Source organism: Canis aureus, chromosome 14, assembly GCF_053574225.1.
Source record: "Canis aureus isolate CA01 chromosome 14, VMU_Caureus_v.1.0, whole genome shotgun sequence".
Lineage (NCBI taxonomy): Eukaryota > Metazoa > Chordata > Mammalia > Carnivora > Canidae > Canis > Canis aureus.
In genome coordinates, this window is record NC_135624.1 from 40,760,417 (window position 1) to 40,783,696 (window position 23,280).

Below are 23,280 nucleotides of genomic sequence, written 5' to 3' on the forward strand. Positions count from 1 at the left end.
CGGCGGCGGAGGCGTGGTCCAACGGTCCGGGCCCGCCCCCCCCGCGCCCGGCCGGTGCGGGACGCAGTCCCCGGGCTCCTTCCGGCCCGCCCCCCGCCCCGCCGGCCCACCCCGGGGGCCGCCAGCCACTCTCGGGAGCGCGGGCCGACAGCAGGGGCGGGACGCGCGAGGGGTGGCAGCCAATGAGCGCCAGGGGAGGAGGCGGGCTCGCGCGGCCCGGAGCGTGACGGACAGGCGGCGCAGCCAGTCGGAGCGGACGCGAGGAGTGAGCGACGTCAGCCGTCCCCAATGGCGCTCCGAGCTCCAGGTCCCGACGGCCGGAGCGGGCCACTCAGGGGCGGGGGGCCGGGCCTTGCGGACGCTTGTTGTTGTCCGGCCGGGGGAAGCAGAGGTCGCTCGGCCGCTCCTGCGCTCGTCCGGGCCTCGGGTGGCGGTCGGCGGGCAGGTCGGTCGCGGCAGTCGGTCGCCGTGCAGGGGCGAGGCTATGTCGCGGTGGCAGCCCGGCAGGGCCGGCAGGGCCGGGAGTAACGGGACGTCGCCGCGGAGCCTCTTCCCCCGGATACAGTGCGGCCCGAACGGAGGCCGCGCCGCCGCCCTCCGGTCCTGAGGAGCCCGCGCTGCCCGGAGCCCACAGCGCCCTCTTACCCGCGCCGACGTCCGCCGGCCCGACCCGGCCCGGCCCCCGCGAGCGCCGCGCCAGCAGGTGGGTGTCCGCCCGGCGCCGGGCGCCCAGGCCAGGCCTCCAGAACTCCAGCCCCCAGCGGACTTGGCGCCGGCGCGCGTGCGCGGCCCGGGGCGCGCGGCCTCCTGGGACGTGTAGTTCTCCGCGGCGGGCTCGGGGCTTTCCTTGGCCCCGGGCGGAGAGGCGGGTTCGGCCGCCTGACCCCGGAGCGCCCCGCGGCCGGCCCCGGGCCCTACGGGGGTCCTGCGGCCTGCCTCTGCCTCTGTTCCGAGGAGCTCGGCGCACTTGCGGAGAGGAACGGAGAAGCCTATGGGTTTCCTGTGCGCCTCCCTGGGGAGCCCGTAGGACAGGGGAGAGCGCTGCCCAGGTGACCGACCGCAGGCCCCCGCCTCGGTGTTCGGGTCCTCACCGGGCGCAGGAGTCGGCCCCTGGGCTACTGCAGGGATCCCGCGGGCTCGCGGCGACGCCCCCCACCCCCCATGGTGGGTGATGCTCTTGCGGCGGGACGGCCGTATCCCGGGAGATGAAGCCCCGGACCCTAGCATGAGCGGGACCCCAGGGCGCCCTGGGTGTCGGGGCGGGGAGCAGGGGCTGGCGGAGCTGGAGTTTCGGCTTGCCACCCTCAGGTAACAGGATCTGCTCTGCCTCTCCTGCCCCTGCCGACGGCAGGGGAAGGACCCAGCTTGTTGCTAACGGCTCCACTTGCCATCAGGGAGGCCAAAGGCTGAGCCCCAGGGCCCAGGTCCTCATAGACTGGCCTCCTGTCCTCAGGCAGCACTAGCCCCTCTGAGCACAGGACCCCCCTCCCCCCCAAGGACATGAAGCTGTTGGAGAACTCCAGCTTCGAGGCCATCAACTCACAGCTGACAGTGGAGACCGGTGATGCCCACATCATCGGCAGGTGAGGCCCGGCCTCCGAGGGCTCGCGTCTCCCAGGTCACCGTGGCCCTGCGTTGAGCCCTGTGGGTGGCAGGCTCCATGGTCCCCCCTGCCCCCTGCAGGATCGAGAGCTACTCATGTAAGATGGCAGGAGACGACAAGCACATGTTTAAGCAGTTCTGCCAGGAGGGCCAGCCCCACGTCCTGGAGGCACTGTCTCCACCCCAGACCTCAGGCCTCAGTCCCAGCAGGTGAGCCGGGGCAGAGTCTGCCCGCCGGGGGCCATGGGGTGCAGCGCCTGTGGGCTCATGCTCTTCTCCGCGCAGACTGAGCAAGAGCCAGGGTGGTGAGGACGAAGGCCCACTGAGCGACAAGTGCAGCCGCAAGACCCTCTTCTACTTGATTGCCACGCTCAATGAGTCCTTCCGGCCTGACTACGACTTCAGCACAGCCCGAAGCCACGAGTTCAGCAGGGAACCCAGCCTCAGCTGGGTGAGGGCCGGGTCAGGGGTGGGGCCCGCAGCCCCCAGCTGTCCTTACCACCCTGCCTACTTCATTGGCCCCTGGCTCTGCCCCGATGACGCATCCTGTCCTGCAGCCTAGTCACCCCGACTGTGACCGCCCTAGGTGGTGAACGCAGTCAACTGCAGTCTGTTTTCGGCGGTGCGGGAGGACTTCAAGGCCTTGAAGCCACAGCTGTGGAACGCGGTGGATGAGGAGATCTGCCTGGCCGAGTGTGACATCTACAGGTAGGCTGGCATCCCTGCAGGTGGGCCCCGGGTGTGTGCGGCACTTGGGCCTTCATACTGCCTCTCGCCTCACGCCCCCCAGTTACAACCCAGACTTGGACTCAGATCCCTTTGGGGAGGATGGCAGCCTCTGGTCCTTCAACTACTTCTTCTACAACAAGCGGCTTAAGCGGATTGTCTTCTTCAGCTGCCGCTCCATCAGGTTAGCACCTTTCGGCCTCCTTTCCCTTAGCTCCTGTGGGGCCCACACACCACTTCCCCCGCTGTGCCCACGCCATTCCTGATTTTGTCCTCCTTGGACCTCCTCCCTGGGGTCAGCAACAGGCCAGGGGTAGGCAGTCCTAAGACCAGTTCCCACACCTCCCCCAGTGGATCCACCTATACTCCCTCGGAGGCAGGCAACGAGCTGGACATGTTGCTGGGGGAGGAGGAGGAGGAGGAGGAGGAGGAGGAGGAGGAATACGGCGGAGGTGGAGGCAGTGAGGGCGGACCCGAGGAGACCAGCGCCATGGAGGAGGACAGGTGTGTGATGGTTGCTGTGGCCTGGCTCTCTGGAGTCGTGTGGATGGGCAGAGTGGGCACCCTCTGGCCTGATCTGGCTGTCGGCTCCTCTGAGCTCACCGTGCACCGCCTTCTACCCAGGGTCCCGGTGATCTGTATGTGAGGACCAGGAGCAGAGGCCCCAGCTTCATTCAGCTTCACCAGTGCCTGGAACTGCCCACTCCAGGGGCCCCAGGGCCTCCCCAGCTGGTGGCCAGCCCCTGGCCCTGCCTCGGCTCCACACCACCGAGGCCACGCCCACCTAGCCCTTTGGCTCCCGCCTCCAGATGTCTACTTACCCCACAGGCTCCAGCTGCCCCTGCTGTGGTTGGACAATAGCACAGGGCCTGGTGGGAAGAGTCACTGCCCTTTCCCAGTGAACTGACACAGGCAGGGACAGCTGGACTACAGAGTTTATTTTTATATTTTGTGCCGGATCGGGCCTGGGCCTGCACACTCCAGCCCAAAGGGCCTGAGACCCAGTCAGCAGGCCCCTGTGGTCACCACCCTGGGCTCGTCCAGCCCCTGGCGCCCACCTGTACCCCCTCCCCCACCTCGCCCGTTGGGCAGCGTGCACTGAGTGTCACTTTGCTGCAGCTGGTTTGTTTCCAATAAAAATTTCTGTGACTTAGTGGGGACCTAGGCTCTGTGCTGTGTTGGGGGTGGGGTCTGCGTCGAAGGCGGGGCCTACCGGCGTCTGGTAGCCTAGCAACAGTAGCAGGGCCGTTAGGCGGCCTGGACCTGTAGCCGGAATGGAGACGGAAGTGTCAGATGCGAGTGACAGCCAGCTTCTGGACCAGGACCTGTATGATACTGACAGCTACGACGTCCCAGACCCGGGGCTGCTCAAGGAAAGGAATGGTGAGGGGGCCCGGCCTCGCCCACGCCCCCATGACAGCAGGCACGCCTCCCTCAGGCCTCCTTCCACCACGCCCCCATGACAGCAGGCACACCTCCCTCAGGCCTCCTTCCTCCGCCGCCCCGCCGCAGCCCTGGGCAGTCCCTTGACCCGGCCGGTCCCCCCGGGGAGGTGCCCGCAGCCTAGAGCCAGAGCTCCGAGACCACTCTGACAGCGCTCCCCCTGCTGACCCGCAGACTTGTTTCCGGAGCCAGTCCCACCGCTTTTTACCAGCAGCTCGCGGCAGCAGAACATGACCCTGCGTGCCCGCGCCCACCAGCTTTGGCTGCTCCTCCGTGCAGGCCTCCGAGACTTCGTGGAAAAGGTGGGGCTTGCCTGTGGCCCTGCCTCTTCCTCTAGGCGTGCCTAGCACCCCCCACCTCTTCTCCTAGGCATGCCTAGCACCCCCACCTCTTCCCCTAGGCGTGCCTAGCACCTCCCCCACCTCTTTCCCTAGGTGTGCCTAGCACCTCCCCCACCTCTTCCCCTAGGTGTGCCTAGCACTCCCCACCTCTTCCCCTAGGTGTGCCTAGCACCCCCCTGCCTGGGCCCCCCACCTCTTCCCCTAAGTGTGCTTAGCACCCCCCACCTCTTCCCCTAGGCATGCCTAGCACCCCCCACCTCTTCCCCTAGGCGTGCCTAGCACCTCCCCCACCTCTTTCCCTAGGTGTGCCTAGCACCCCCCACCTCTTCCCCTAGGCGTGCCTAGCACCCCCCACCTCTTCCCCTAGGTGTGCCTAGCACCCCCCACCTCTTCCCCTAGGCGTGCCTAGTAACCCCCCACCTCTTCCCCTAGGCGTGCCTAGCACCCCCCTGCCTGGGGCCCCCACCTCTTCCCCTAAGTGTGCTTAGCACCCCCCACCTCTTCCCCTAGGCGTGCCTAGTAACCCCCCACCTCTTCCCCTAGGTGTGCCTAGCACCCCCCACCACTTCCCCTAGGTGTGCCTAGCACCCCCCACCTCTTCCCCTAGGCGGGTGCCCTGCCTGGCACCCTGAGGCTCCGCTAGGCAGGCACACTACCTCTCCAGCTCCCCACCCCATCCCATCATTGACCACAGGTCTGCCCCTCCTGGCCCACAGGAAAAGAGAGCCGAGCTGTGCGTGGCACGCTTGACCCATGGGCTAGAGCTGCTGCGCCACCTGAAAGTGGCAGCCGGGCTGTGCTGGGTGGCACAGGATCCAGTGGGCAGACGCTTCGTGGTGCTGGATGGTGCCGGCTATCTCCACCTGCACAGAGAGGATGGCTGGGCTTATGAGAAGCTACAGGCCCCAGCCGTGCTCACTGGGCTGGTGGCTGTGCCTGGCCCCCTGGGTGCTGTGAGCCGCTTCGTGGGCTGGGGCCCGGAGGGGCTGGCCATACTAAGGCCTGACTTCAGCCTACTGTGGCTGAGCAAGCCAGTGGTGGGCGGGATGCCGGATCACCAGCCCATCTGCTGCCTGCCAGTGCCCAGCCTGGGGCTGTTGCTAGTGGCATTGGCAGGTGGCAGCCTGGCGCTCTGGAAATTCCGTTCAGGGGGTCGCCGCCTGGTGCTGTGGGGCTCACCTCTGCGGCTGCCACCAAGCTCTGCAGGTACACTCACCCATTTGGTTCTGGGGCCCCTGTCTTCCCACCAAGTCCCATGCTGTTTTGCGGCCTATGGCTCTGCCGTGCTCATCTTTGATCTGCACACCTGGGCCCTCGTAGACGTCCGCCGGGACCTGCACAAAATGTGAGGGAGGGACCTAGGGATGGGGAAAGGACAATGCATGGGAGGGGTGGGGGGGTGCGGCGGAGGTGAGTCCGGGAGGGTGAGCAGCCGGTGGCAGGGGCCCGGTCCTGTCACATGGAGGTGCTGGGGCAGCAGGGGCCTCGTCTTCCCCTTCAGCACTATCTTGGACTTGGCCTACTGCCTCGAGGTAGACGCCGTGGTGACAGCCTCTCGGGACAGCACGGTGAAGGTGTGGGAGACCGACTGGCGGCTCCGGATGGTGTTCATGGGCCACACAGGTGTGCCATCCCACCGCAGCCCCTGGGGCCCGCCTGTGTCCACCCCCGGCTGCCCGGACATCCGACCCAGTGCCCGGCTGCACCCAGCGACCGTTCCCTCCCACAGGCCCCGTGACGGCCGTGGCTGTGCTCCCCAACTCGTCCCTGGTGCTGTCCGCCTCGCAGGACGGGACGCTGCGCACATGGGACCTGCAGGCAGCGGCCCAGGTGGGCGAGGTGGCGCTGAGCGGCTGGGCCCGAGACACGGCGGCGGCGCGCGTGGACCGCCTGCTGGCGCCCGCGTGCCCAGGCTGCCCGGTGCTGTCGTTGAGCGCGCGCGGCGTGGCCCTGTGGCGCCCCCGCGAGCTGTACGCCCCGCTGGCGCGGCTGTCGGCGCCCGTGCTGCTCCTGCAGGTGGCGCCCGAGCTGCCCGCCGCCCCGCGCGCCCTGCTGCCCACGCGCCTCGTGTGCGCCTGCTCTGACGGCTCGGTCCACCTGCTGGCGGCGGCCACGGGGCGCTCGGTGAGCGCGCTGCTGCTGGGGGCTGCCAAGCCCGCAGCCGCGCTGCTCTACTGCCTGCCCCGTGAGGCGCTGTGGCTGCTGACGCGCGCCGGCCACCTGCTGTGCGCCACCGCCGCGTGCCGCCCCATGCGCGTGCTGCTCCGGCTGCGCCCCCCGCCCGCCCCCGCGCCGCGGCCCTGCTGCCTGCACCTGTACAGCCACCTCGCCGACCCGCGCAGCGCCCTCGCCGCCTGGGAGGCCGTGCGCCGCCGCGGCGGGGAGCTGCCCCCCGGCCACCTGGCCGGCGCCTGGGACGACAAGAACCGGTGGGCGCTGGGGCCGGCGAGGGGGGGAGGGGTGGCAGGGCCCGCGCCAACGCTCTGATGTCGCGCTAGGTACCTGCCCGTGGTGGGCCACACGGATGGCACTCTGTCGGTCCTTGAGTGGCGCCACGCGAAGACCGTCTTCCAAACGGCGGCACACAGCCCGGGCCCGGTCACCGCCATTGCGTCCACCTGGAACAGCATCGTGTCCTCGGGTCCATACCTCCCCTTGCCCCGCGGCAGGCCTGGGACCCCTCCGTCCCCGCACAGGGCCCAGCCCCGGCTCCTGCCCCCACAGGCGGCGACCTGACCGTGAAGATGTGGCGCGTCTACCCGTACGCTGAGGAGAGCCTGAGCCTGCTGCGGACCTTTTCCTGCTGGCACCCGGTGGTGGTGCTCTGTGCGCTGGGGAAGCGGGTCACTGTGGGCTTTGAGGACCCTGACACTGCCACCTACGGCTTGGTGCAGTTGGGCCTGAGCAACAGCCCCCGCTGTGATCACCGGCCCCAGGACGACCCCACGGACCACATCACTGGTGAGCGGGCGGGCAAGAGCGAAGCCCAAGCCACCGTGTGGCCCTGGTCCCTGACCCCAAGCCTTGGTCCCTCAGGCCTGTGCTGCTGCCCCACGCTCAAGCTGTACGCCTCTTCCAGCCTGGACTGCACCGTCCGCATCTGGACGGCGGAGAACCGCCTGCTGCGGTGGGCTGGGGCTGGGAGGGCGGAGGGCGGGGTGGGGGCCTGTGGGCTACCGGCTGGGGTCTCCTACCTCCACCCCCACCAGAGCCTGGTGGCTTGGGGGCGGGGTTGTCCCTGTCCTGGCTTCCTGCTTGGTAGAGCGGGCCAGACCCTTACCCTGCATGCCTCCAGGCTCCTGCAGCTGGACAGCCCCCCTCAGGCCCTGGCCTTCTGCAGCAACAGTGGGGACCTGGTGTTGGCTCTGGGTTCCCGACTCTGCCTGGTGTCTCATAGGCTCTACTTGCCCACATCCTACCTGGTCAAGGTATGCAGGAAGCCCAGGACACGCAGGAGGCCGCTGCTGTGGGCAGATAAGCCCCCGAGGCCAGGGCTATGCATGCCTTTCTCCCATTCAGAAGCTGTGCCAGAATGTTCCTGAGGTGGTGGATGACCCTCCGCTGCCCCTGACCAGCCAAGAGTCGCTAACCTCAGCCCAGCTGCAGAGGCTCGCCAAGCTGCATGGGGCGGCCAGTCTTAGGTGTGCCCGCAGGCCCCGCAGAGCAGTCCTGGAGGCCCCTGCCCGACTCCCTGAGTCAGGGCCTGGCCGTGCGGCCCCAGAGCTCCTGGGCCGCATGGGCCACCCCAAGCCTATCCTAGCCCTGCCATCCCTCTTCCTGGATGCTGGCTGTGCCCTGCCAGAGGCCTGGCCACCCCCACCCCCAGGTCTTTGTCCCAGCATCCGCCCCATCCCGCCGCTGATGACGCTGGTGTCCCACCTCTACCTGTCCCTGTCTGCAGCACAGACTTGTCTTTCATCCATCACCAGACGGGAACACCTCAGCAACCAGTGTTGGAGGAGGTGGGGTGGGTCCCGACCCCATCACCACCCCAAAGTCCCAACCCGCACCCTGCACCCTGCCCGGGCCCAGGCCACTCCCTTTCAGTCCTTGGGATAGGTCTGGGATCCCTGTGGTTGTCTGGGAGGCAGATGGCAAGACCGAAGGAGGACTGAGCTGACCCTTGACCCTTGGCCCTGACCCCAGGATTTGGAAGCCCTAGTTACTCGGGATCAAGACCTTCAGCAGCTGAGACTGGGGCTGGTGGTCCCTGCAGCCCATCCCCCACCTTCCTGGCAACAGCAGCGGGAGGCCTTTGACAACTACCTGCGCCTGGTCTATGGCCCGGGCTTGCTGGTAAGTGTGAAGCCTCCCCCAGCCGCCCTTCGCCCGGGGCCTCCGAGGCTACCTGTCTCCCCTGCATCCCTCCCAGGGCGTGCCTTCTGGAAGGGAGTCCCAGCAGGAGAGCACTGTGACCCTCATAGTGGAGAGAGAGACCTGGGACGTGTGCACCTTGCCCAGAGCTGCCAGCAGTGTTCGTCAGGCAGGGGTCTGTGCCGAAGCCCCAACAGTGCCAGCAGCCCACTCCCTACAGGACCCGGGAGCCGTGGGCCAGCACCTTGCCCACCTTCCCCGAGTCCCTATGCCCACCCCACACACACACCGAGGAGTGCACAGCAGGGCATCCCAGGTAAGGCCTCCCACCCCTCCCACCTCTACCTTGACCCTGTGACCCTACTGCCACCCTGTGACTCCTCATCCCTCATCCCAGCTGCTGGCCCACTCCTCCCTGAGCAGTAGCCTGGGCCTCAGTCTGGACCTGCAGCTGCAGCTGGAGCGGCTCCCCGGAGAGAAGCGTGTGGGCCCGGGCCCACCGACCCCCAACCTTCAGCACAGGGTGAGGGGGGCTGCTGCCTACCCCAGAGCAGGGCTGCAGGGGCACTGAGGGTCCATGCTTGGCTCTGAGCCCCTCTCCCGTCCCCAGGTTCCCCTCTTTTCAAAGAGGCGGCCCAGGGAGCTTCTTTCCAACCTCCGAGGCTTCTTTCCTGCCGCCATTGAACATTACGAGGTGAGAGTCCCTTGCTCTTCCCAGAGGCACCTCTCTCGTGCAGAGGCAACTTTCTTATGCACCCTGTCTTCCCTTTCTTGCTAATCTTGTGCTCGAGTCTGACTTGAGAGCCATGCCTGGGGATCCCTGGGTGGCTCTGTGGTATAGTGCCTGCCTTCAGCCCAGGGTGTGGTCCTGGAGTCCTGGAATCAAGTCCCACATCAGGCTCCTGTGTGGAGCCTGCTTCTCTCTGCCTATGTCTCTGCCTCTCTGTCTCTGTGTCTTTCATGAATAAATAAATAAAATCTAAAAAAAAAAAAAGAGAGAGAGAGAGCCATGCCTGCATGCTGCCCTCCACCCACCTCCTGGCCAGCCCGGTTGTGGTGCTGCTGTTCTCTGTGGGCCCTGACTCCTGGCTCTCTGGCAACCAGCTGCCAGAGGGCCAGAGATTCCCAGAGAAGACACCGGGCAAAGCCAGAGCCTCTGCCAGCTGATTGTGCCCGCACACCTCCTTCCCGGTTAAAGTGCTGGGTGGGTCCTGTATGGACTTTGTCTGGAAGACCAGAGTCCTCTCCCTTTAGAGGAGCAAAGTCCATAGATGTTGGCTTTGCAACTCGCCACCTTCCCCACCTATCCCACCCTAGATACCCAGGGGGGCCACACTCTGGCCCTGTCACCTGCCCGGGTGGGTACTGATCCTTCCCGTAGCTGTGCCATCGACCCAAACCCGCAGCACCCCCTCCGAGCTCTTCCCACTGACCCCCTTCATTGCTACAGACAGCTCTGTTCCAGGTCTGGGGGCCTGGTCCCTGGAGAGCATGTGGGGGTGTCAGCGCTCCCCAGCTTCTCAGTCGTCACAGCTGCCATCTCACTGACTACTCTTCTGCTTGGTTTCTTTCCAAAGGTCCTCTTTGCCTGTTTGTGTGTTTGGGGGTGTCAGCTGAGAAAAGAGGCAGAACTGAAATGAAATGAAAGCATTTATTTGGGGTCTTAGAATTCCAATTCGGGGAGCAGAGATTTGGTAGCAATCCAAACCGAATCCTACTGAGGAGTAAAAGCCAGGGGACTTTATTATTTTTTTTAAGATTTTATTTATTTATTCATGAGAAACAGAGAGAGAGAGACAGAGACACAGGCAGAGGGAGAAGCAGGCCCCAGAGGGAGAAGCAGGCCCCATGCAGGGGGCTGGACGTGGGACTCCATCCAGGGTCTCCAGGATCACGCCCCGGGCTGAAGATGGCGCTAAACTGCTGAGCCACCTGGGCTGCCTAGCGAGGAGACTTTATCAGCAAATTGCAGGAGCACTAAGAGACTTACACAGTTGTTCTCCAAAAGCTAGGATTGGAAGAATTCCAATTACATTGTACACTCCACTGGTTTTTTGAGTACTTTAGTTTGTTTACAGGAAAATAGCTTTGTCGAGTGTCCACTTTTTGTTTTTTTTAGGATCTTATTTTTTTTTAAGATTTTATTTATCATAGAGAGAGAGAGGGAGAGAGAGAGAGGCAGAGACACAGGCAGAGGGAGGAGCAGGCTCTATGCAACAAGCCAGATGTGGGACTCGATCCCGGGTCTCCAGGATCACCCCCCAGGCTGCAGGCGGCGCCCTAGGATCTTATTTTTAAGCAATCTCTACACCCGACGTGGGGCTGGAACCCACAACCCTGGGATAAAGAGTCACAGGCTTCGGGACTGAGCCCCCTGGGGGCTCTGCAGAGTGTGCACTTTATTCTGGTCAAAGATGCAGGGCAGCAGTCCTGTGTTCAGTGTGGCCGGTTCCATATGATTCCTCTTTCAAAAACAGGATAGAGTTTTAGTTCCCAAACCGTCTGTAATGTTCAGAGGTTTTACCCAAGTTCGCGTGGACAGGGGGTGTGAGGCCAGTTGAGCTGCCCGAGACCTAGCTGGCAGCCGGGGCTTGTGCTGGGGGTGCCAGGTGCCCCCTGAGGTGGGGGTCAGCTCGGCCTGTCAGCCGGCCCCTCCCCGTGTTTCCCTCCCCCAGAACCTGCAGACGCCCATCCGCTTCCCCGGCAGCGTGCCCAACTCCGTGGTCCTGCAGCACATGTGGCTTCCCGGGGAGGTCAGCGGCCTCGGGGCCCTCGCCCAGATCTCCAGCCGAGGCAGACACAAGGCAAGGGGGTGCGGGGGTCCCCGCCCTGGGGCTCTGAAGGCAGGGGCCTGAGTTCCCCGCAGCGTGCCAGCCCGGCGGCCACCTGTGCCCTCCGCTGCGCAGGTGAGGAGGAGCCTGGATGACGTGTGGCTGCCGCGGCGCATCAGGCGGCACCAAGCCAGGTATCACCAGAAGCTGATCCAGTGGTTGGGGGAAGAGGAGGAGGAGGAGGAGGAGGAGGAGGAGGAGCGGAATCTGGACTGGGCCTCAGATTACCTGAGCGCAGAGGAGCAGCTCTTGGAGTTGGAGGAGCTGGAGGCGCAGGTAGGCGCGGGCGGGGGCGGGGCAGCGGTGGGCGGGGCGGGGCTGTGCTGGGAGAGGTCTGCAGCTGCTCCTCCCCCCCCCCCCCCCCCCCCCCCCGCCGCCCCCGCAGGCCCCGGAGAACCTGGTCCTGCAGCTCAGGCAGCGCGCGGGCGCCAGGACCGACGCCAGCTCTCGCCGCCTCTCGTACCCCTATGGGCGCTCGCTCTGGAAACAGCGCTACGGGCATCTGCCCAGGTTCCTGCATTTCTTCATCGTCCAGAACTGGTTCAAAAAGCTGTTCCCCATCTTCACCCTGGAGGTTCGGGGGCTCGGGCGTCGGGGAGGCCCAGGCTGGTGGGGGCGGTGGGGCGTGCAGGGCGCAGGGCGTCAGCACGCGGTGCCCGCAGGCCTACCCTGAGGTGGGCACAGTGGAGGGCCTGGCCTCGCTGTTCACCGACCTGCTGTGCGAGGCGTCCTGGGCCGACTGCGTGCACATCCTGCGAGCGCTGCTGAGGCTGCTGCCCGACGTGAGCAGGGACCTTCGGGACCGGCTGCAGGACGTCCTCGTGCGCCTGCTCAACCTGGACCGGCCCCCCAGCCTGGAGGTGCGCCGCTGCCCCGCCCACCGGGCCGCCCCGGGGCCTCGCGCTGCCCATTGCCCACGCTTTGCTCGGCTGTGCTCAGGACCCCACGCAGAAGCGGTTCGTGATGCTGGCGCTGCAGCTGCTCCTGGCCTGCTCCCTGGAGTCCCGCGAAGTGGTGCTGGAGCTCATGTCCTACTTCCTGTACTCGCCGGTCTCCTGCCGGTGAGTCTTGCTCCCAGGTAGTTCTCCCGCCAGTGGGGGAAGGGGTGGGGGAAGGCGTCTGGAGCAGCTCCCCTCACCTGTTCCAGGCCCGAGCTCAAGAAGCTGCTGGACGGGCTGGGCCTGCAGGACCCACAGGGCTTCCTGTTCAAGGAGATGATGACCTGGATCCAGGGCCCCGACGCTGACTCCAAGGCTGCCCTGCGCAAACGCTGCTGCCAGAAGCTGGAGGAAATGATCCACTGGCTGCAGGTCCTGGTGGGCAGGGGTGGGGCAGGCCACTTGTGAGGGAGCCTTCTGTCTTTCCCCCAGCCCCTGGGCTTTCCCCTAGTGCTTGAGGGGGTGGGGAGGGGGATCCAGGTGAGGCGGGCAGCACTTGCCTTGCTCTGCCCCAGACCCTCATTGGTCCACTTATGTCCCCCAACCCTCCATCTTTGGGGATCTTCCTGCCCCTCCCCAGGAAGGAGTCTGCAGCCAGGTCTCAAGGCTGGGGGCCACCAGTGCCTCTTGACGGAGGGGAGCCTCTGCCTTGGGCTTGGGGGGTGATGTCGACTGGCTGCTTCCCCCCACAGATGGAGTCCTTGCAGCCTTCTGTAGCCAAGTTGTCAGAGATGCTGCCCAGGGTCTGTGAGCCCTCAGCACCCGCACCTTCTCCCAAGGTGCTGCTGTCACAGGTCTCTGTGCTCTCCGGGTCACCTCACGAGTCAGTGATGCCCTCGGTCCCTTCCTGGGCCCCCTCACTAGTGGTCTCACCTGGGAAGCTGGACTTGGCCACCCTGGAGTCCCCAGCCAAGAAGGTGCTTTCACCGATGCACTTCACACCGACCAGGCGCATGCTGTCCGAGACCCTGCTGCACTTCTCCCTCTCTGAGGGCCGCTTGAGCTCCTCAGTGCCCACCACGCTTCGGGAAGAGCCACTGCCGCTGGAGCAGACGGACTGGTCACGGTCACAGATGCTGGACCTGGGCCCCATCGATGCGCTGAACTTCTTCTGTGAGCAGCAGCGGGTCCGGCAGCAGCGCTTCCTGCAGGAGGAGCGGCAGGGCCTGCACCCCAGCCCAAGCCCGTTGGTGCCCAACACAGTACTGCCTCAGCCCCTGGACTGCTGGTAAGGGGGCCCTCACACTGGGACAGGGCCTGTGGGGGGCAGCATAGGGGCTGGCCGGACCACACCTACCTCCTTATCTCTGCAGGCACTACCCCATCCTCCGGCTTCAGGAAGCCAAGCTCCAGGGGGCTCCAATGAGACTGAGGGGTGAGTGGGGGACGGGTTGAAATGCACAGCACCATCTACCTCCACCCTAGCTGGGGTCCCAGTGGGGACTGACCCCACCCTGAAGTCACACTGTCCTGCTGGCCCACAGGCTGGATGCGGTCCCAGCTCTGGGTGGCCCGTACCCTCAATGCCTCCATCCGGATGCTGAAGCTGCCACTGCCGAGGGTGGAACTTCAGCCTTTCCCCCCCAACTGGCCCAGGCCTGCCCGTCCGCTGCCCCCACTGCTCCTGCAACCCGCTTTGCAGCGTTATTTTCTGCCAGATGATATGAACCCTGACAGCTACAGTTGACCAGGCCGGTGGCCCAGTCTCTTCCTCCCCTTGGCATGGAGTCGGGGTGTGGCTCTCCAGCCAGCTATTCTTTTCTGGAAATAAAGTTCAGAGGTTATGGCCAGAAAACTGGATGCCACCTTTATCTTTAGGGGCTGCAAGTGTGAGCAGGACAGTCTTGGTGGTGTGATGGATCTGCCAGTGGCCACCTGGAAGGCAGGAACTGGGGGCACGGTGGAATGTGGTGTGGTCGGCCCTTGGCAGAGCAGCATTCCTGGTGGGTGGGTCTGTCTGCCAGGAGAGAGGCCCATCACGTGGGCACATCTCGGCTCAGGCACTCAGCCTGTATTTATTAGTAAGTTACTGGGGTCAAGATAGTGGGGACTCATGGGCCAGTGAGTGGCCAGGCACAGAGGGGATGAGAGAGTCTAGATGGCTCTGTGTGTGTGTGTGTGTGTGTGTGTGCGCGCGTGTACGTGTGTGTGTCGAGGGGGTGGGGGCCTGAGTTTGTTGGTGCTTTGCTACCCATGGCTAGAAGGGAGAAGAATTGATGAAGGAGTTGCATGTGCTTTTATCCAAGAAACAGCATCCTTTTGACCCTTGTATATAAAAATTGCCAGGAGACAGAACTTATATGTGAAGTACAAGATCTCAGAGGGCTTTGGCTTCCTTCTGAGCCATTAGGGCCTCCCAGGGCACTGGTCCCACAGCTTGTGGGGCACTTGGCCCATGTGTGCACTCGCTATTAGGTCTGCCTTCTTTTGTTTTGTTTTTTAAAGATTTATTGGGCGCCTGGGTGGCTCAGCAGCTGAGCGTCTGCCTTTGGCCCAGGGCGTGACCCCAGGGTCCTGAGATTGAGTCCCACAGTGGGCTCCCCATAGGGAGCCTGCTTCTCCCTCTGCCTGTGTCTCTGCCTCTCTCTCTGTGTCTCTCATGAATCAATAAATAAAATCTTAAAAGAATATTTTTAATAAAAATTTATTTATTCATTTGAGGGAGACAGTGTGAATGAGCAGCGGGGAGGAGTAGAGGGAGACCATTCAAGCAGATGCCCCACTGAGCAGGACCGCAGCACCAGGCTCCATCTGACGACCCTGAGATCACCATCTGAGCCGAAACCAAGAGTCGGATGCTTGACCAACGGAACCCTCCCAGGGCCCCCTGGGTCTGCCTTGGTGAAGGGCTGTTCTAGCTTTTACATTCTCCTTTGGGGTCGTGGAGCAGCAATTTCTTACCTTTGAATGTTTTCAGCCTCTGACTTCAGAAGTTTTTTCTCAGTGTCTTTCTTTCTTTCTTTCTTTCTTTCTTTCTTTCTTTCTTTCTTTCTTTCTTTCTTTCTTTCTCTTTCTTTCTTTCTTTCTTTCTTTCTTTCTTTCTTTCTTTCTTTCTTTCTTTTTCTTATTTATTTATTTTTTTTCTCAGTGTCTTTCTAGATAAAATTTATCTCTCACACCTTCCCCACAACCCCAGAACTGTGCCTGGGTTCTTGTCATGGCGACTAGGGCAAGAATTGCCCAGTCTGGAGAACTAAAGACATGACATTTGTATAAAAGGGCCATGCCGCCTAAAGCAAGGACTGTGGGGCGCATCGTAGTCTGCTTCTTCTGGTATTTCATTCAAATTATAAAAAGCAATCAATTCTTGTAAAACTACCAACATGAGAGTGACGCCCAGCTGGCTCAGCCAGCGGAATGTGCAAATCTTCTCAGGGTTGTGAGTTCAAGCCCCATGTTGGGCATATAGCTTACTTTTAAAAATAAAGGTTAATTAAAAATAAAAATATATTAAAAATATCAACATGAGGGGTGCCTGGGTGCTCAGCGGTTGAGTGTCTGCCTTCGGCCCAGGGCGTGATCCTGGAGTACTGGGATCGAGTCCCACATCGGGCTCCCTGCATGGAGCCTGCTTCTCCCTCTGCCTGTGTCTCTGCCTCTCTGTGTCTCTCATGAACAAATAAAATCTTTTAAAAATAATAATAAATAAAAATAAAAATATCAACATGAGAGTAGGGCAAGTTTAAACAAGTCAAAAACCCACTAATTATAAAGGGAAATATTAGTATATGTTTATTAATACATATTAATATAGTTATTTTAAAATTAATCTATTAATCTATACCATTCAGAGAATAAAAAGGCCAGAGAGTGAGAGGAGATGTCTGTAATACATGTAACATGTAACATGATGAAGATGAAGTGGCATAGAACCAACTTGCTTTTTGGTGTTGTCGTCATAGCTACACAAGGTGTACCACTGACATTCCTAGAAGAGAGAAATTTATTGAGAAAGTAGATTAGAGACCCCTGAGTGGCTCAGCGGTTGAGCGTCTGCCTTCAGCTCAGGTCATGATCTCAGGGTCCTGGGATCGAGTCCCACATTGGGCTCCCTGCTCAGTGGGGAGCCTGCTTCTTCCTCTACCCTATAACCCAACCCTGGCTTATGCTCTCTCTGCCTCTCTCTCTCTCTCTCTCAAATAAATGAAATCTTTATTTTTATTTTTTTTTAATTTTTATTTATTTATGATAGTCATACAGAGAGAGATAGAGGCAGAGACATAGGCAGAAGGAGAAGCAGGCTCCATGCACCGGGAGCCCAATGTGGGATTTGATCCTGAGTCTCGAGGATCGCACCCTGGGCCAAAGGCAGGCCCCAAACCGCTGCACCACCCAGGGATCCCTAAATGAAATCTTTAAAAAAGAATTTCAACAAATCAATAACTTTTAAAAATCACACAACGCAACAGAAAAAATGTACAAAAAGCTGGAATGGAATTTTCACTATAGAAGAAATCAGGATAGCAAACGCACACACGTATTCCCTTCACTTCCTAACAGTGTGGCGTTAAGGAGTTACCTGGCTCTCTGAGCCTTGGCTCCCCATGTATGAAATGGAGATGATGATGCTCAGAGGCTGCGCACTACTGTCATGAGTAAATGAACTTTTTTATCTAACACACTTAGGAAAATAATACCTAGCACAGATGATGCAGATAGGAAAGCCAGACCCCATGGGCAGCCCCGGTGGCACAATGGTTTAGCGCAGCCTGCAGCCCAGGGTGTGATCCTGGAGACCCAGGATCGAGTCCCACATCAGGCTCCCTCCCTGCATGGAGCCTGCTTCTCCCTCTGCCTGTGTGTCTCTGCCTCTCTCTCTGTGTGTCTCTCATGAATAAATAAATAAAAATCTTTAAAAAAAAGAAAAAAAAGGGATCCCTGGGTGGCGCAGAGGTTTGGCGCCTGCCTTTGGCCCAGGGCCTGATCCTGGAGACCCGGGATCGAATCCCACATCGGGCTCCCGGTGCATGGAGCCTGCTTCTCCCTCTGCCTGTGTCTCTGCGCCTCTCTCTCTCTCTGTGACTATCATAAATAAATAAAAATTAAAAAAAAAAAAAAAAGCCAGACCCCTTCCTCGCATCATTTACAAAAGTAATGTTCAGATGATTTGAGGATTGCAATGTAGAAACTGAAACAATAAATATATTAGAGGTAATTTAGAAAAATATTCCCTTAGAATACTTAGAAGGAGGGATCCCTGGGTGGCGCAGCGGTTTAGCGCCTGCCTTTGGCCCAGGGCACGATCCTGGAGACCCGGGATCGAATCCCACGTCGGGCTCCCGGTGCATGGAGCCTGCTTCTCCCTCTGCCTATGTCTCTGCCTCTCTCTCTCTCTCTCTCTGTGTGTGTGACTATCATAAATAAATAAAAAATTTTAAAAAAAGAATACTTAGAAGGAAAAGAGACAAATTTGCAGATTAAAAAAAATTATAGCAAAAGATGCCATAAAATCAAGGACAAACTTCAAAGTGAATTGTATATTCAAATGTAAAGCTGAAAAATTTAGAAGCAAATATAAAAGATCTGGGATAGCAACTGAGGAAGCGTGTTCAGACTCAGACACGCCCAAGATGCCTTCTGTGAAGGAAATCAGAAAGTTGGACTTTATTGACTATTGTTTTTTGTTTTTTTAAGATTTTATTTATTTATTCATGAGAGACTCACAGAGAGGCAGAGACAAGATGCGGGGAGCCCAATGTGAGACTCGATCCCAGGTGCCCGGGATCATGACCTAAGCCAAAAGCAGACGTTCACCTGCTGAGCCACCCAGGTATTGGTGCCCCAAGTCTGTCAAATTTTAAACTGCTCTGTCAAAGGCCATGTCAGCAGGCTGGAAAGACAAGCCATGACCAGGAGAAAATGCTTGCACGTGGCCTGTCCACAGAGAACATCTAGCTGGAAAGAAAAAAAAAAAAAAAAACAGCTTCCAAAATTAACTTAGAAGCCAAACAATCCCACTAGAAAATGGGTGAAAGAAAAGAAAGAAAACGGGTAAAAGAAGCAAACATTTCAGCAAAGACGAAATGTTCCTCATCCCCAGCAATTAGAGGAACACAAATGAAGAACACCTAAAATAAAAAAAGCTGACATCGCCAAAGCTGGTGAGGATTCGAGCAACCGGGTCTCCACATGCTGCTTGCGGGAATGCCAACTGGTCCAGACACTCGCAAACCATTTGGCGGTTTCTGGAGAACAAAACATGCCAGCACTAGGACGCAGCGGTCCCAGGCATTTACCCCAGAGAAATGAAGATTGATGCCCACACCGAAGCCTGTACACTAAGGCTTTATGGCCGCTTTACTCGTCACAGCCCCAAACTGAAAATGACATGGAGGTGCTTGGGCAGGCGGACGCGCCCGCGAGCTCTGTAGCAGCAGGATGAAGTGGTTGACACGGCGACAACCTCCAGAGGTCGTAGGCTGCGTGATTCCACTTCCGTCACACTCGTGAAATGACAAGCACGGAGAGGAAGCACAGGCCCGTGGGTGCGGGGGGGAGGCCGGGAGCACAACAGCAGGACACCGTGGGGAGGGCCCTGCTCCCTATTTCTATGGCGGCACTGAGAGCAGAGGGGGAGGTTCATGCTGAAAGGTTACGGGTTCCGTTGGGTGATGAAAACCTTCTGGAAACACATGGTGGTGATGGTTGCACAGACCACGAGTGTAATTAATGCTACTAACTGTACACTTAAAAATGTTTAGGGGCACCTTGGCTGGCTCAGTTGGTGAAGCATACGACTAGATCTTGGGGTCGTGCGTTCAAGCCCCACCTTGGTCATAGAGCCTACTTTATTTATTTTTTTTTAGGGATCCCTGGGTGGCGCAGCGGTTTGGCGCCTGCCTTTGGCCCAGGGCGCGATCCTGGAGACCCGGGATCGAATCCCAAGTCAGGCTCCCGGTGCATGGAGCCTGCTTCTCCCTCTGCCTGTGTCTCTGCCTCTCTCTCTCTCTCTCTCTCTGTGACTATCATAAAAAAAAAAAAAAATTTTATTTATTTTTTTTAAAGATTTATTTATTTATGATAGACATAGAGAGAGAGAGAGGCAGAGACACAGGCAGAGGGAGAAGCAGGCTCCACGCTGGGAGCCCAACACGGGACTCGATCCTGGGACTCCAAGATCGCGCCCTGGGCCAAAGGTAGGCGCGAAACCGCTGAGCCACCCAGGGATCCCCATAGAGCCTACTTTAAAAAAATGGTTTAAATGGCCAATTTTGTTATATGCATTTTACTACCATTTAAAAAAATTAATAATATACCAAAACCCATCGAATTTAAATGGATGATTTGTATGGTATATGGATTACATCTCAATAAAGCTATTTTACAAAATGGACAGGAGGGGCACCTGGGTAGCTCAAGTTGAGCGTCTGACTCTTGGTTTAGGTTTGGTCATGATCTCGCAGTAGTTGGATTGAGGCCTGTGTTGGGTTCCTGGCTGGGCATGGAGTTGGCTTCAGATTCTCTCTCCCTCTCCTCCCCCTTCTCCTCCACCCCACCCTTTTCTCCACGTATGCACACCCTCTCTCAAATAAGTAAAATACTTTTTAAAAGAATAAATAATACACAGGAGTGTCCTTCAAGGGCCTTCCACCGGCCAAATTCTGGATCACAGTAATGAGAGTATTCTATTTCTTTTAATAAAGGAAGACTCCGTGAGGGGTGCCTGGCTGGCTCAGTTGGAAGTGAGTGCGATTCTTGATTTTGGGGTGAGTTCAAGCCCCACACTGGGTGTGAGGATTAAATAAATTTACTTTAAAAACATTAATAGGGGCAGCCTGGGTGGCTCAGTGGTTTAGCGCCACCTTTGGCCCAGGGCGTGATCCTGGAGTCCTGGGTTCGAGCCCTACATGGGGCTCCCTGCATGTAGCCTGCTTCTCCCTCTGCCTGTGTCTCTGTCTCTGTCTCTCTCTCTCTCTGTCTCTCATGAATAAATAAATAAAGTCTTTAAAAAGAACATTAATAATAATAGTTTTAAAAAGACCCCATGAGGGGCAGCCCCGGTGGCGCAGTGGTTTAGCGCCACCTGCAGCCCAGGGCGTGATCTGGAGACCCTGGATCAAGTCCCACGTCAGGCTCTCTGCATGGAGCCTGCTTCTCCCTCTGCCTCTCTCGCTCTCTCTCTGCATCTCTATGAATAAACAAATAAAATCTTAAAAAAAAAAAAAAAAAAAAAGACCCCATGAGTCTTCTTTGACATAATAAATGAACAAAATAGGGCAGCCCGGGTGGCTCAGCAGTTTAGCGCTACCTTCAGCCCAGGGTGTGATCCTGGAGACCCGGGATTGAGTCCCACGTCGGGTTCCCTGCATGGAGCCTGCTTCTCCCTCTGCCTGTGTCTCTGCTTCTCCCTCTCTCTCTCTCTCTCTCTCTCTCTGTCTCATGAATAAATAAAATCTTAAAATAAAAAATGAATAAAATAGGTAAAGAAAAAGCTTTTTCCTTTACAGTAAACAAAAACTACATACAAAAACTAGTGAGTGAAAGGTGGATGAGGAACGGACTATTTACATAGTCTCAAAGTATTTCCCCATAAAACATTTACTAAATACAAAGAATAAGAGTAACCTATCAGTAAAGAATGCTGGACAATTCACCTTAATTAAGTAATCAAACATCTCCTATGTGGGGGCAAACTAGTATCTTGCCATCTGATGGGACTCAACACAAAGAGCTCGGTCTCACTTCCATGGTATTCCTTTTTTTTTTTTTTTAAGATTTATTTATTTGTGAGAGAGAGCAAAAGCGTGTGCCCATGCGAGGGGGAGGGGCAGAGGGAGAAGCAGACTCCCCAGTGATCATGGAGCCCAACACGGGGCTTGATCCCAGGACCCAGGGATCATGATCTGAGCCGAAGGCAGACGCTTGACTGACTGAGCCACCCAGGCGCCACCCTCCATGGTATTCCTACCAAAAATATATGACCTGAGTCTCATCATGAGGCAGCCAGACAAATGCAAGTTGAGCAACAAAAGAGCTGATTGGTGCTCTGCAAGTGTCAAGGGCATGAAAGTCAAAGACTAAAGAGTAGTCCCCAGTAGAAGGAGACTGAAAACAAGTGACCACACCCTTTGCTAAAAGGTCATTATTGGGATAACTGGGAAATTTGAGGTGTCTGGGTCAAGGGTACATGGAAGTCCTTTCTACAACTCTTGTAACTTTATTAAATTACTTCCAAAAATTTTGTATCTTTTAATATATCTTGGGAATATTTAAGGCTCCCTACCTGGTGATTACACTAAATGATTCCTTGAATCAGTCAGAGCAAGTGCTTGCCGGTTTGCCTCTGGACACCAGTGGGCTCTGAAGGTACACATTTTGTCTCAGTCAGATGGACCCCCCAGATGCACCAGATGACAACAATTACCTAGTTTATCCATAATTTTCTGATTCCATTTCTTGAGAAATCTTTGACTCTTATGGGCAGGATCTGTGTGTCAGAGCATGTGGTTTCCTTGGAGAGATGGGCATTTCCTTGGACTTATCTACCCTCTCCCTCAATTTCAAGTGAGTGGCTTTCACATATGGCTAAGTTGGGACTGAAGCTATGAAGTGCCTATGGATCTTACCTGGGGACAAATCCCAGCTCTTGGATCTTTTTACCCGCTGACTTCAGGGGCATGCAGTTCCCTGTTGGTGGCTCTCCTGGGCCTCACTGTCCCTATAGGCTTTGTCCTAGCCCTTAGAGTGAAAGAAAAAGAATATCAACCTACTAAGCAGCCTATAACCTATGTAGAAGGACATAAACCATGAAGCAAGGAATAGGTGAGGGGAAGCTTGTATTAGAAAACAACGTTTCAGGGATCCCTGGGTGGCGCAGCGGTTTGGCGCCTGCCTTTGGCCCAGGGCGCGATCCTGGAGACCCGGGATCGAATCCCACATCAGGCTCCCGGTGCATGGAGCCTGCTTCTCCCTCTGCCTGTGTCTCTGCCTCTCTCTCTCTCTCTGTATGACTATCATAAAAAAAAAAAAAAAAAAAAGTTTAAAAAAAAGAAAACAACGTTTCAAACCAATGACCTCAGCCTTTACCTTAAAAAACTAGGAAAAAGAACAGCAGGTGACACTACTACAGATGCTACAGACATTAGAAGGATAAGGGAATAGCATGAACAACTTTATGCCAATGAATTTGACACTTTTGATGAGCCAATTCCTTGAAAAACACAAACTACCAAAAGTTACTCAAGAAGTGACACCCTGGGGCACCTGGGTGGCTCAGTTGGTGAAGTGTCTGCCTTCGGCTCAGGTCACCCAGGACTGAGCTGTCCCAGGTGACCTTGTGGGGGAGGTGCGTGGGGTCCCTGCTCAGTGCTTCTCCTTCTCCCTCTGCTGCTCCCCCTGCTTCTGCTCACTCTCTCTCTGGCTCACTCTCAAAATCTTTTTTTTTTTTTTTTTAAGATTTTTAAAATTTGGGATCCCTGGGTGGCGCAGCGGTTTAGCGCCTGCCTTTGGCCCAGGGCGCGATCCTGGAGACCCGGGATCGAATCCCACGTCAGGCTCCCGGTGCATGGAGCCTGCTTCTCCCTCTGCCTATGTCTCTGCCTCTCTCTCTCTCTCTCTCTCTCTCTGTGACTATCATAAATAAATAAAAATTTTAAAAAAAGATTTTAAAAATTTATTTATCCACGAGAGACAGAGAGAGAGAGATGCAGAGACAAAGACAGAGGGAGAAGCAGGCTCCCAGCAGGGCGCCCCATGTGAGACTCAATGCAGGGACCACAGGATCACGCCCTGAACTCAGCCACTGAGCCACCCAGGCGTCCCCAACTCAAATCTTTAAAAAATACATTGAAAAAAGAAAGTGATTTTTTTTTTTTTTTTAAAGAGAAGAAAGCGGGCAGCCCGGATAGCTCAGTGGTTTAGCGCCACCTTCAGCCTAGGGCGTGATCCTGGAGTCCCGGGATCCAGTCCCATGTCGGGCTCCCTGCATGGAGCCTGCTGCTCCCTCTGCCTGGGTCTCTGCCTCTCTCTCTGGGTCTCTCATGAATAAGTAAATAAAATCTTAATAAGAAAATTTAGCAAACTTAATACGACGATACATGAAAATGAAAGTAGTACAACCAGATGGAGATGATGCGGAAACACAGG

At 57.8% G+C, this 23,280-nt stretch overlaps 2 protein-coding genes and 1 long non-coding RNA gene across 13 annotated transcripts; 2 read left to right on the forward strand and 1 right to left on the reverse strand.

The window, feature by feature from the left end:
- The first annotated feature begins 357 nt into the window (after window positions 1–357).
- MAF1 (MAF1 negative regulator of RNA polymerase III) lies at window positions 358–3,481 on the forward strand. Of its 5 annotated transcripts, none has more exons than XM_077847656.1 (8): window positions 358–703; window positions 1,454–1,583; window positions 1,684–1,812; window positions 1,888–2,053; window positions 2,189–2,310; window positions 2,393–2,512; window positions 2,629–2,832; window positions 2,953–3,481. In XM_077847656.1, the coding sequence occupies exons 2-8, from the start codon at window positions 1,501–1,503 to the stop codon at window positions 2,972–2,974; spliced, it is 846 nt and encodes a 281-aa protein (XP_077703782.1). In that variant the 5' UTR covers window positions 358–703; window positions 1,454–1,500; the 3' UTR covers window positions 2,975–3,481. The 5 variants fall into 5 exon arrangements, with proteins under 5 accessions (XP_077703782.1, XP_077703783.1, XP_077703784.1 ...); XM_077847657.1 differs by having other exon boundaries at window positions 1,498–1,583; XM_077847658.1 differs by lacking the exon at window positions 358–703 and having other exon boundaries at window positions 1,498–1,583; window positions 2,680–2,832.
- Window positions 3,482–3,576: 95 nt separating this feature from the next.
- On the forward strand, window positions 3,577–16,330 carry WDR97 (WD repeat domain 97). 7 transcript variants are annotated; one of them, XM_077847649.1, is made up of 24 exons: window positions 3,577–3,711; window positions 3,946–4,073; window positions 4,829–5,457; window positions 5,614–5,735; window positions 5,842–6,541; window positions 6,611–6,753; window positions 6,837–7,073; window positions 7,149–7,239; window positions 7,408–7,540; window positions 7,632–7,753; window positions 8,014–8,074; window positions 8,259–8,408; window positions 8,485–8,742; window positions 8,824–8,949; window positions 9,037–9,120; window positions 11,102–11,238; window positions 11,341–11,533; window positions 11,652–11,831; window positions 11,920–12,117; window positions 12,197–12,318; window positions 12,405–12,567; window positions 12,888–13,423; window positions 13,509–13,570; window positions 14,857–16,330. In XM_077847649.1, exons 1-24 carry the CDS (start codon window positions 3,603–3,605, stop codon window positions 14,871–14,873), a joined length of 4,701 nt encoding a protein of 1,566 aa, XP_077703775.1. In that variant the 5' UTR covers window positions 3,577–3,602; the 3' UTR covers window positions 14,874–16,330. The 7 variants fall into 7 exon arrangements, with proteins under 7 accessions (XP_077703775.1, XP_077703776.1, XP_077703771.1 ...); XM_077847650.1 differs by having other exon boundaries at window positions 14,865–16,330; XM_077847645.1 differs by lacking the exon at window positions 14,857–16,330 and adding an exon at window positions 13,680–13,990.
- LOC144283491 (uncharacterized) lies at window positions 15,204–23,243 on the reverse strand. The gene is made up of 2 exons (XR_013352077.1): window positions 21,762–23,243; window positions 15,204–16,123 (listed from the first exon to the last, which is right to left on the reverse strand). It is a non-coding gene; the product is annotated as an uncharacterized LOC144283491 (long non-coding RNA).
- Window positions 23,244–23,280: the final 37 nt, after the last annotated feature.